The sequence below is a fragment of the Lynx rufus genome, unplaced genomic scaffold, assembly GCF_022079265.1.
Source record: "Lynx rufus isolate CCGP_SWC_20201006 ecotype Redwood Valley unplaced genomic scaffold, mLynRuf1.p SCAF_11, whole genome shotgun sequence".
Taxonomy (NCBI): Eukaryota; Metazoa; Chordata; class Mammalia; order Carnivora; family Felidae; genus Lynx; species Lynx rufus.
The window spans coordinates 46,408,948-46,420,683 of NW_025814825.1; the positions used below are offsets into that span (position 1 = coordinate 46,408,948).

Sequence of the window (11,736 nt, forward strand, 5' to 3'; positions counted from 1 at the left end):
GTGCTATCACCATAGACAACTACACCTATAATACGAACTAAGTGTGAGAGACAGGGAGGAACCTAGCAAAGCATTTGCTAAAATTCCTCTCTGTATCCTATTGTTTCTATGTGGTTCGGAAAATATTTCCTTTACTAAACATTTGATCTTCTTTATCTTCCTGTAAATTGTCCTCCTCCACCCCCTTTCAAGTCTCAGACCCATACCCCTTTCTCTTTAGTTCAGAATGATGTATATATACCATTCTGCTTTACCGTCTTTGGAATTTCATATTTATGTGGATTCCCTACATGTAAGAATAAAATAGGATTTTCTCCTGTCATTCTGTCTCATGTCAATTTAATTCTTAGACAAGAACTCTGAAGGGTAGAGGAAAAAATTTCTATCCCAACAACAGCAAATATTTAGTAAGCAATTTGCAATATTGTGATTTATAATAAATGTATATTTGATCTTCATTTCATCATTGGCACCAAATTCCGAAGACTCTTAGAATTTCCTATATGATGAGAGAGATAAAGGTGTCCTTTTTTATGTTAATGAGATGACTGTGGGACCACACCTAAGGATGGGAGCTGGTTGCCAGGAGAACCATCCACCTGATTGGAAGGTTGCGAACTTTTAGTCCCAGTCCCTAACCTCTGAGGAAGGGAGAGGGGCTAGAGGCTGAACTGCTGGCCAATGATTTAATCAATTGTGCCTATGGAATAAAGCCTCCATAAAACCCAATAGGATAGGGTTCTAAGAGATTCTAGGTTGGTAAACATGTTGAGATTCAGGGACAGCAGCATGCTCAGAGAGAACACGGAAGCTCTGCCTTTTCCCCAAATCTTGCTCAACGCCTATCTTCCATATGGCTATTCCTGAGTTATATCCTTTTGTAATAAATTGGAAATTTAGTAAGTAAAATGTTTCTCTTGAGTTCTATAAGCTTTTCTAGCAAATTAATCAAACCCAAGGAGAGATTCATTGGAACTTCTAATTTACAGCTAGTTGGTCAAAAGCACAGGCGACACCCTGGGCTGTGAATGGCATCTGAAGTTGGGAGGGGGTGGCAGTCCTGTTGGACTGAGCTCTTCACTTCTGGACTCTGAGGTGCTGCCTCTGGTACATAGTGCCGAAGCTGAGTTGAATTGTAGGACACCCACCTGTTGTCAGAGTTTTGCTTGTTGGTGTGGAAGCCCCCACACCAACCAACCCACACACACACACACACACACATACACACACACACTGGAAATCACGTCCAGACACTTATTACAACTATTATGTGCAAATAGCTGGAGACATTGAGAAGGATGACAAAAGCATAAGACAGGGTCTTGGACTCATTACAAGAAAATGTAGCTGAAATAGAAAAACATAACTGCAGAAACAAGAGTATTATCATGAGCAACATATTAAAAACACCATTTAGTAGGTCATACTTGAGCATTAGTAATACTAGTACTAATACTAACAAAATAGTGATAACACCAATAATGATGATAATAGCTAACCTTCAATGATTGGTTGCTATCTGCCAGATGCCGCTTTCAGCACTTTTGTATCTAGTGTCTCCTTTAACCGGTAAGAAACCATATAAAAAATATAGCGTTATCGTTACCATTTTACAGCTAAGGAAATGAAGGCACAGAATTATAAAGTTCACGGATCTAGCACACAGCGGAGTGGGAACTCAAACCCATAACTAAACATTGTGTTCTAATTAAAATAATGTACTCTTTCAGCCACTGAAGACATGGTTTGCCCGTGGTCATCTGGACATCCAGGAAAGTTAACTGCCTAGGATATATTCAGCGATAAAAAACATCACCATCTGGCAAAAAAGCATCATCTTCTTCCTGGGGAATCTGCACTGTCCCACGTAACTGTCTCTCATTCTCCTAAGGCACCTTGTACCAGGTCTTTCCCACAGGGGTCACAGTTTCCGTGGAGAAGCTGATAAAAAAGCTGTGGGCTCCAGCCTACCACAGGGAAAAGTGAAGCATATTGACACAAGGTTGTACAGACAACAGAAGGGGTTCATAGACCCCAAAACTCACACATGAATTTTAGGAAAATGATTTTCAAGCTTTATAGACTTCCTAAGGGAGTCTGTAAAACATAAAGATTCCTAGTCCCCATCAACAGATGTAAAAGCAGGTCCCATGAGGGCAAGCTCTTTAAGAAATGCTGCCCGAGGTACCCACAGCTGCCCAGTTTAGAATTCCCCCATCAACTCGGCAAAACCTACGTCAGGGTAAACATGGATACAGATAGATTTCTAAGCAGGCGACAACCATGCCTAAAATAGCCCTTTCTCCCCAATGATTCTTACCAAGAGTGTATTTTGGGAAGTGCTAAGACAAGGGGAAGGCCTATTGCTTTTAACTCCCCTCCCCTCCCCCAAAGACCCTGAAGCAGAAGGATCTATGGTCCACAGTTTGGTGTCTCAATAGCCTCTGCTACTCTGGTTAGGGAAAGATGACTAAAGGCATCAATCCATTGGCTTCAGGGCACAACATGATTAGTTGGTAGCTTCTGATAGCATGATTTTTATTAGCAGTTTCTTTAAAAAGTGTACACGTTGTCCATACTTTCACTCAAGGTTCATTAGCCAGCAGGGAGAAGCCAAACAGCACATCCCACACATCCTCCCAGAATAACAAGAAGACACGTTTTAATAACCCCAGGAGAGCCACTCAAGGGGACGGATGGCCCTTGAGGCTTTGATTGAGCTCTGTCATGAAGCAGCTTATTACCAAGTAAAATATATCAGGTTAGTGCCCTGATCAGGATGATATGACAGGGAAAAACCCTGAGGTGGGGTCCTCATGCCAAAAGTTCCCCTACCATCCCTCTGCACTGACTTGTGAAGTTCTTGCTAAAGAAACTCAGAACTAAACCCTTACAGAGAGTCAACGTGATCAAATGGAAAATGCTTTGGAGCCAGAAAGGACAAAATTCCAATTCCAGCTGTGCCACCTTCTAACTGGGTGACCTTGCCCAAGCAAGTTCTTTAGGCCCTGACTTCCACAATTCTAGAATGAGGACAATAATACCTCATTTGTATTACGATGGTGGGAAGATGAAGTTAAACAGTGTGATGTTCTAGAAAGTTCTTTCAGGGAAGCTTCTCACAAATTTGGTGGTTATTTATATAATTGTCAAGAGGGGTTTCTGTTATAATCAATATATCTTATCTGGCTATAGAGAGCTATCCCTAGTGTTCAGTGAACTCCCCTTTGCTCCATTCCCCCACCCATGCCCCAAAAGTCAGAATAAGCAGTGAAGGCAATAGCTGAGAACTCTGTTATAATCTTTGAGCCAATAAACCCCATCAGTATCAACAGGCACCCTTCAATTTGACTACCGCTGCTCCCAAATGTTGACACGTTAGGTTCCCTTGACTGAGATCACACTTACTATTATTTTAAACTACATTTAATCTGTATCAGCCAATTAAAGAGAGGAAGAAGTGGGTATGCCCCTCTTCCCCCTCAAGCTCCTTCTACAATTAGCCCAGTTGTAAGTAATCTTACCTCTCAGGTCCATTAGCAGTGGAATATGGAGAATGGGTTTTTGCCAGAGACCTTGCTTGCAGAAAGCCCCATCATCTGTCTTTAAGGTCCCCTTTTAAAGGTTTAAACAATGCCATGAGCCTTCTGATGAGGCCACCTGCTCTGAAGCCCAGGACAAGTCACTTGAATAGCTGAGCACAGAACTCAGGATCTCCATGGCCAATACCCACACTTCTTCCCACAGTGGAAAACATTATGGACACAGGTGCACAGGCCTCAGATAAACCAAGGGGCTAGGATGTAGCTGTGTTCTAACTCTTGCCTGTGGAAAACCAGCAGGGCACCAAGCCAAGAATCAGTCACATGGTGTGGCAAAACACTGTTGACTCTCTTCTTCCACTAACTGACCTGCTTAATAGCAGTGCCTTCATTTCCCTACCTGAGAAATGTAGATGATATTTGTCTTTCTTATCTCATAGGCCCACGGGGAGAAAACCAACTGAGGTAAGGAAAGAAATGTTCCAATCTTTGAAAGCTGAGGCATTTTGCAAAGGAAATGGCTATAAGGGATCTAAAGTGCTGTAACAACATTCAGGAGGGCTATAGAAACAGACACAGTATCTCTTATACACAGGGAAAATTTCATGTAGGATTTCCTACAGAACATTCGTGTCCTTTTTCTCTCTACTTACAGTTTAGAAGAGGCTCTGTTCTTTCCTTATGAACTTTGCACAGCAAGGTTCCACTTTGTTTCTTGCCAACCATCTGACTACTCGATCCACCCCACGGAAAAGAGTGTGCATGCCCCTCCAGAGTAACCACTCCACCTCCACGGAGCCCGGCTCCACCTCCCATGTGCCACACTTATTCCCTGCCATCCCTGTTAGCCACGGCACTGACACCATTTGGCTTGTTTCCTCCCTAGGACACACAGATGCATTCTCCACCCTTTCTAGCCAGAGATATAGAATGGTAATTGAGATATCCACAAAGACAGAACACATATTTTACGTATGTTGAGGGACTTAACATAAGCTGGCAAGGAGCCAAATTAATTTACCCTCTGGGCAGCCTGGCCAGTGATATTTCTGACCAAGGACTTAAACAAAACAAAGGCCTTTACGGAAAACTGTGTGTGGAAAATGTCTATGTAAAAATGAAACAGTGATGACTCCAGCTGAGATCTAAGGTGCCAACAAAGGCAATCGTATCTTTCACGTATCTTTCACGAAGGTAAAGAGTGCATCTTTCAGTGACCACAAAGGTTTTATTTTCTTTTGGGGGGTGGTTGGAACATACCCAAAGACACTAGAAGAAGAATTTGCATATCTTGGCTTAAATCATATTTTTAAAATGATTTCTAAGATTAACACATCAGTTAAACATAGTTTACATTTAAAGTAGGCTAATTTATTGGAACACACAGGAATATTTACATCTCTACTCTTGACCTTTACTCTTGCTATCCATTCAGTTCAAAATATCCTTGTAATAACCTCCATCTCTTAATAAAAATTTTCTCTACATTTCAAGGTTCACTTGAAGTACCTGCTCCACCAGGAAGTTTGAAGGCCACCCTAGTCAGTAGATGTCTGATTCTCTTCTGAACTCCGATAGCATCCTCTGCCCTCAGTGGGTTCTCAGATTCTCTTACCTCTTCAGAGAACTCTTTAAGTACAAGACGGAAAGCTCCTTGAGGGCAGGGAATAATTACTCCCACCTTTGGGCGTCGCTGCACATATATCTGTATTAGAAGTGTCTAACAAATATTAGGACTCAATATATATTTGTAGAATTAAAAGTCAATACGACAGTTTGTGCAAGCTTCTTAGCACAATGCTGCCACATGGCAATCTCTCCTTGAAGGTGAGCAATTTTTATTCTCTTAGATAAATCATTAAAGAATTATTAAATAAATAATTCCATCAGGTTTTGTGCCTTAGTCTAGGAGTTTCTGGGGTCCCTCCGTAAAAAGATGTGGATAGAGTTCCCAGATTCAACATTTATGTCATTTTCCTCTAGAAAACCCCATTGAATATATTAGGGGAAACTAAATTCCCAATCTCATATGAAGCAATTTTGTTGTCCAAAGATACAAAGTTCCTTAATGAGAAGATGTGACACAAAAAAAACATAATAAATTAGATTTTGCTGCAAGTCAACATTGAAATGAATGCAAGCTTGTATCTCAAATGTTTTGATTTCCTATGAATGGATACACATATTAACCATGGAAAAAGGAGGAATCATGTGGAACAAAAGGCTTGCTGCTTACAGGTCAAGGGTACAGGTCATTTTGTCACTCATGTGTCCCCAACTCTCCTAGTACACTTAAATGTAGTAGGTGCACAATACGTGCAGGCTGAACAAACTATTAAGCTACTTCTAACCTGTAAGAGATTTCCATGGCATTCTAGTCTATCTGCATCATTTTACAGAGGATGAAATTGAGGCCACATAGGACACATTATGACTACATATCTAGTTTGTGTACACAGTTGGGACTATAACTCAGCATTCTTATCCACCACTGGAGAATTATTTATTAAAATAAAATAACAAGTAGCATTTGTTGAGCACTTACTATGTATCAGCAACTTCATATACATGATATCAACTGTTCAGGAAAAAAGCCTGCAAAAGCTGTACTATCCCCGTATTTCAGTTGAGGAAGGCGAAGCTCAAAGAATTTAAGTGTCTTGTTCAAGGCAAAGTGTGGTAAGCAGGAGACCTAACACTCAAACTCCAATCTCTCTGCTTCCAAACCCCCTGCCTCCCGTGTCACACCACATTAACGTTCGCTAACAGCACAAAGCACCGATCAGAGAAGGAATTATGTGGGCTTGTTAGAGACAGCTAAAACCCTTTATCATTTTACTTTAAAAAACAAGCCAAAAAATATGTCTAAATGTACAATCAAATCAAGTGTTTACGTGCAACCTCTCTATAAATCAGATTTAGAAGTAACTTCGAAAAGGAATCTGTTCCTGAAGAACACTAGATCTGAGAGCTGAATGATGGCAGGTTACCTCGTGCTCAATGAATCACCAGGTGCAGATTCCATGTCTCACTAAAGACGGAGAGGTAGGCGGATAAGAGAACGAGCAAATCACTACTTAAGGTAAAGAGTGCAATGTGACAGGCACCTGTTAAAGTCCTTGCTTTTCTACAGATGGAGCTTACAGCTAGGACTGTGCCTTCCTCCACCATCATCTGAAATCCACCCCAAGATAGGATGATTTAAAATTCTGACTCCAAAAGGCCTGAGTTTTTCTGTTCTACCTTAAAGTCTTTAAGACCAGCCATTCTGTGAGGTTGGGAAATGAGCTTACTCAGGGTTCCAGCCCCTATTTGACACTGACCTTCTGTAACATCTTAGCAATTCATTCAGCTTTCTAGAGCCTCGGTTTTTCTTCTCTATGTAATGAGAATAAGAATATCTCCTCATAGCAGGCCTGTGAAAATTAAGTGAGGTGATGGAAGAGAAGACATCTACCCAAAACCTGACCCAAGTTGGGATTCGGTGTATTCACTAAGGTTCCGTGGTAAATGTCAAGTCCTGGAACAGCTAAAGGCCTCAAGGAGGTACATGGAAATCAACCAGACCATCATGATCTATGACAAATGCAGCATTAAAGTATCAGAATGGCAAAATGTAAGTGAAAGCCTCTGTTAACAAACCTTCTAATACTATTTCCAGTGAGAAAAGGACAAGGCACTAGGCTGAAATATCCAAGTTGACTCCAGCATTAAAATGTGAAAAATAGATATTAACACTTGCCATTCACATATTACCTAACAAGGATTTTTATAAGGATTAATAAGTGTAGCACTTTGAAATTTCTTGGAAATAAGGAATAAATACACGCTTCATCACACATACATATACAGACAAATATATATTTTAACAAACTAAGGATTACTGTATAAATTTAGATCAGGGCACAGCATGCCTAGGATGAGTAGGGTAGGAACAATATGTTCTTGCTTAAGACACCAAGCTCATGACAAATGATTCATCCCCAGCACCTTTCATGCCAAAAGATCCCCCCAGGTGTTCCACCAACTCCAGCAACACTTTCCATCAAGCTAGACGGCAGTGGAGAGGAATCACATCACTCCCACGGATGAGGCAAAACAGTCATGTCTTTACACAACTGCACAAGTCCAACAGCGAGGGGGCAGGAAGAAGGGAAGGAGGCGAGAGAAACATCCAGAATTCCTCACAAGTTTGACAGGCAGCCTATAATTACCACACATTTACACCTTTAAGGCAGGGGTTATTGTGATCAGAAACCCTACTTAGCAAAGGCTTTTAGCTATAGGTCAGACAGATTCAGAGGATGTGTATTGCCTGTGGCCCTGAGCGGGTTGGGGGCGGGCTTAAGGGGGGGGGCTGACACCTAACCATGAAGAAAATGAGAGCTGCCCAATGTCACCCTCCAGTTTAAATTAGTGTATTTGTTTCCTCTGGGGAGAAATGAAGGGCTGTGAGTTGAGAGTTCCAAACAGGTGTAGTCCTCGACAGTCACAACCCGCTCATGTGTAACCTGGCACGTAATGAGCTGGCATTGCCCCCATTTTAGGCATGAGGAAATTCACACTCACCATGCAATCAACTTGCCAAGAGCAAACCACAAATAAACCACCATTAGAACCCAAGTCTCCACACTGCTTTTTACATGACAAAGTCGCCCAGAAAAGTTTTTTTTTTTTATGCCTTCCTTCATTTATTTTTTGTTTGTTTGTTTGTTTTTTAAACTTTGTCTCTCCTATGACTCTGGGCCAGCTTTGTTTTGTGGGACCTGGATAAAGACGATTGCTCTCCCTCTCTCTCTATACACACACACACACACACACACACACACACACACACACTAAAAAACCTGTAATTTGTGTGTAAAAAGGCAGCGCTGGGGAGCAGAGGGGTTCCTTGCAGAATTAAAAACTTCAAAGAGTAGAAATCTCATTAGCAACAGGGTTTGAGGGCTCAAGTCTTTAATGTGCACCACCTTGATTTCCTACATTATCTCAGATTTCCCTGCATGTTGGCTGTCCAAGCCCTGACCCTCATAAGCCCTACTGTGCTTATAAGCATCATTAAAAAAAAAAAAAAAGAAAAAAAAAGAAAAAGGCTGGCAGTGCTTGGCGCCATTTCTTAAATGGAGTTTAAAATTTGCCAAAGATGTACTCTCCTTTTCCAGCTCTTTCCAAGATCTTTCAAGAGATGAACTAAAGTAGAGGTCTAATGGGTGAGTGATATTTTACAGCTTGAATTACATTAAAAGCCAGAAATATTTTGAGTCCAATGTCCTCCACTTCTTGATTCAACAAGATGTAATATGTTTGATGTGTTTAAAATCTCCCCTTAAAGCCAGCAGCTTTGAGTTAATCATTTAAAGCAGTGTGAAAGTTATTCAATCAGTTTAAGAAGAATCAAGTTCAAATTGGGGGATGAATTTTAGTGGTTATGATATGAAAGATATGATAGTTAAGGTAAGAAATGAGAGCAAGGGTCTCCAGAACTTTAACGGAAAGAATTTCAGCTTCAATTATTTGATTAAACCTTTCCTGAGAACTATAGAAAACCATGGCCTCAGTCGTGAGAGCTGAATTGTAAACCTTGCTGGTGCTCCCAGGACAGAGACACAAATACAAAATATTGTTTGTCAGGATTTGCCTTAATACAGTTTATATCTATATACTCAAGGAACCCATAATGACAGACTATTGTTTTCAAATGTTCACAACTTTCATTAAAAAGCTGACAATGAGCACAACTCACTGAAGTGGGAAGTTTTCTGGGAAGATTTCTGGCAATGACATCACAACTGAAAACATTTTGAAAGGTACCAGGCTGCACAGAGTGTGCATATTACAAACGCTACAATCTCAATAACCTGATGGAAGCTGAAACTTTGATTTTTTTTCTCGTTTTACTCATCCTTGGTTTTTGTGTTCTTTTCTGCTTCATGGCAGCCTAGAGAACTTTCCACACTTTTAAATTATCTTCAGTTCTTCCCATCAAAGCTAGTTCTTTACTATTTCAGCTCATTGAAGTTTCCCAGGTGCATTTTAAGCTGGAATAGCTACCCCAGATTCAGAACATGCAGGCTTTTCCAAAAATCGAAAACCTTCCCTGACGTGGCCAAAGGTCCTGGACTGCACCCACTCTCCCTGGTGTCACTCTTCTGGAATCCAGCAATCCCCCTGGTCCCTTCCTAAAGGGAGGGCTGAGTCTTTATTTGTGAGCTTCTCTAGAGGAGGTCAGGCAATGGGGAAGAACAGGGGGTTGTTGTCACTGGGATATATCTGATCTTCCTGGGACTGATCAAGCGGGGAGAACAACCACACTCATTCACAGGCTGGAAAGCCCCAGCTCTCAAAACACACTGGCTGGTGCTGTTAGAAGATGCTAGAGAGTTCCTGTCCTGAAACTTGCATCCACTTGGTCCCCAGAAACAGAGAATACATTAAGGGCACCTTAGTTTCCACTATGTATCTCTTCCCTTGTGAGGAAGGGGGGGTTAGGAGCTTTGCAGAAAAATAGAAAGCTTACGAATAAAGTCTTCTTGATCTCACTTGTGCTCACCCTGAGTCTAGCAAGTAAAGGGAAAGTCACTTAAAAGAATGTCATCCTGCCTGGAAATTTAACCCATTCACCTCCGCATTAACCCCCTCTGTTTGCCTGGGTCTTCAGCTCTGTTACTACACCCATAAGACCAGGAAACAGGTATCTGCCTGCCCTGATTGAAGCTTTGGGGGCGGGGGGAGGGGGTTTGAGAGGACTCTGATGGTGTCGTGGGTCTCCTGGTGGGTGACATTAACTCCTAGGGGAGGTGGGCAGGGAAGACTTTAGTTTGCAGCATCCCTCAAGTGCAGAAACCCCGTTTCTCCAAATTATCCATCAGATCACACAGCCTGCTTTTAACCCTTTCCCCCTGTCACCCCTTGCCCTCAGGCCCCGTCTACTCACGCTGCTGTTGTGGCCGGACCAGTGGACCATGGCTTGGTTGTGTGCTGAGTCGCCCGTCAGCGCGAACGTGGTGCTGGTCAGCCTCAGCTCCTCCATCCGGAAGCGAGTGGCTTTGTCCGGGTCCCGCTCCAGAGTCTCAGGCCCCGGCTGCCCTCCGTCCCTTAGCATTCCCCGGGGGCTCCGGCTCGCGCCCTCTCCGCGGTCTGCCTTCCCCGGTTCCGCTTCACTCCGTCTCCGCCGGCCAGCGCGTGGGGCCATCGCCACGGACGCCGCGGTGCCCGGGGCCCGCTCCAGGGACAGCGCTCGGTCTCCGGGGGCCACCGCGAACAGCGGGCGCCCAAGGAGGGGCAGGGGTGTGGCAGCAGCTCTGCCTCGCGGTCCCCGGCCAACGAAGCCCCCCGGGGGGGCAGCCCAGCGTGGGGCCGAGCCGGGGGGCAGCTGGGGGCAGCAGGAGCCGCCGCCGCAGGCGCCCGGGACGCAGAGGACCAAGAGCCCCGCGCCGGCGAGGAGCGCGCTCAGCCCGGCTGGGGAGCCGCCGCCGGCGCCAACTTTTCCCATCGCGGGAGCGGAGAGCAGCGGAGAGGGGGCCGGAGCGGAGGCGGCGGCGCGGGGCTCTCCGCCGGCGGGCCGTGGAGGGGCGGGCGCTCAGGACCCCAACTCCATCCAAGTTGGGCCGCGGAGGGGGCGGGCGGAGGCGGCGCCGGGCAGGTGGCGGCCGCTTGCCCAGGCTGGGCTGGTGCCGAGCGCGGCTTCGGACCGAGCGAGCCGCCGCCACGCGGGGGTGGAGCTCGACTGAAGTCACGGGCGGAGCGGGCGCTGGCGCGCTGGCGGGCGACGCGGGGGGGGTGGGGGAGGAGGGCGCTGCCGGGGCTCCGGGCGCCGCGTCCCGCTGCCGAGCTGCGCCGCGCGGGTGGCTGCGGGGACTGGATGCGTCGCCGACCCTCACCTCGGGCTCGCGGGCGCTGCCGCCGCCGCTCACTCGGCGCCCCCGCGGCCGCGGTCTCCGGTCTCCGCGCTGAGCCTGCACGCCCCTCCCGTGGGGGCGGCCAGCCGGAGCTCGCGGAGCGCTCGCTGTGTTGGGGACTTCCTATTCCTGTTTTATTGTTTCTGTCAGTCTCGGCTGCCTTTTCCTCCCCCCGCCCCCCCCCACCCCCGGGCTCCTCCAGTTTAGATGTTAAGGCTGGGTGGGCTTCTGGTCCTTGCCTCCTTAGTCTCCGTGAGTTGGCGTCTTGACCTCAGCTTGAGCAGAGCCTGCGT

At 45.2% G+C, this 11,736-nt stretch overlaps 1 protein-coding gene across 4 annotated transcripts in view; it reads right to left on the bottom strand.

The window, feature by feature from the left end:
* Positions 1 to 11,055, bottom strand: part of SORCS1 (sortilin related VPS10 domain containing receptor 1) — a 505,682-nt gene extending 494,627 nt beyond the window's left edge. For 3 of the 4 annotated variants that reach the window (XM_047072706.1, XM_047072707.1, XM_047072708.1), the window contains exon 1: positions 10,480 to 11,037. In XM_047072706.1, coding sequence (XP_046928662.1) covers positions 10,480 to 11,037 — 558 coding nt within the window. Of the gene's footprint in view, positions 1 to 10,479 lie in introns of all 4 variants that reach the window. The other variant, XM_047072709.1, reaches the window with a different exon arrangement.
* Positions 11,056 to 11,736: the final 681 nt, after the last annotated feature.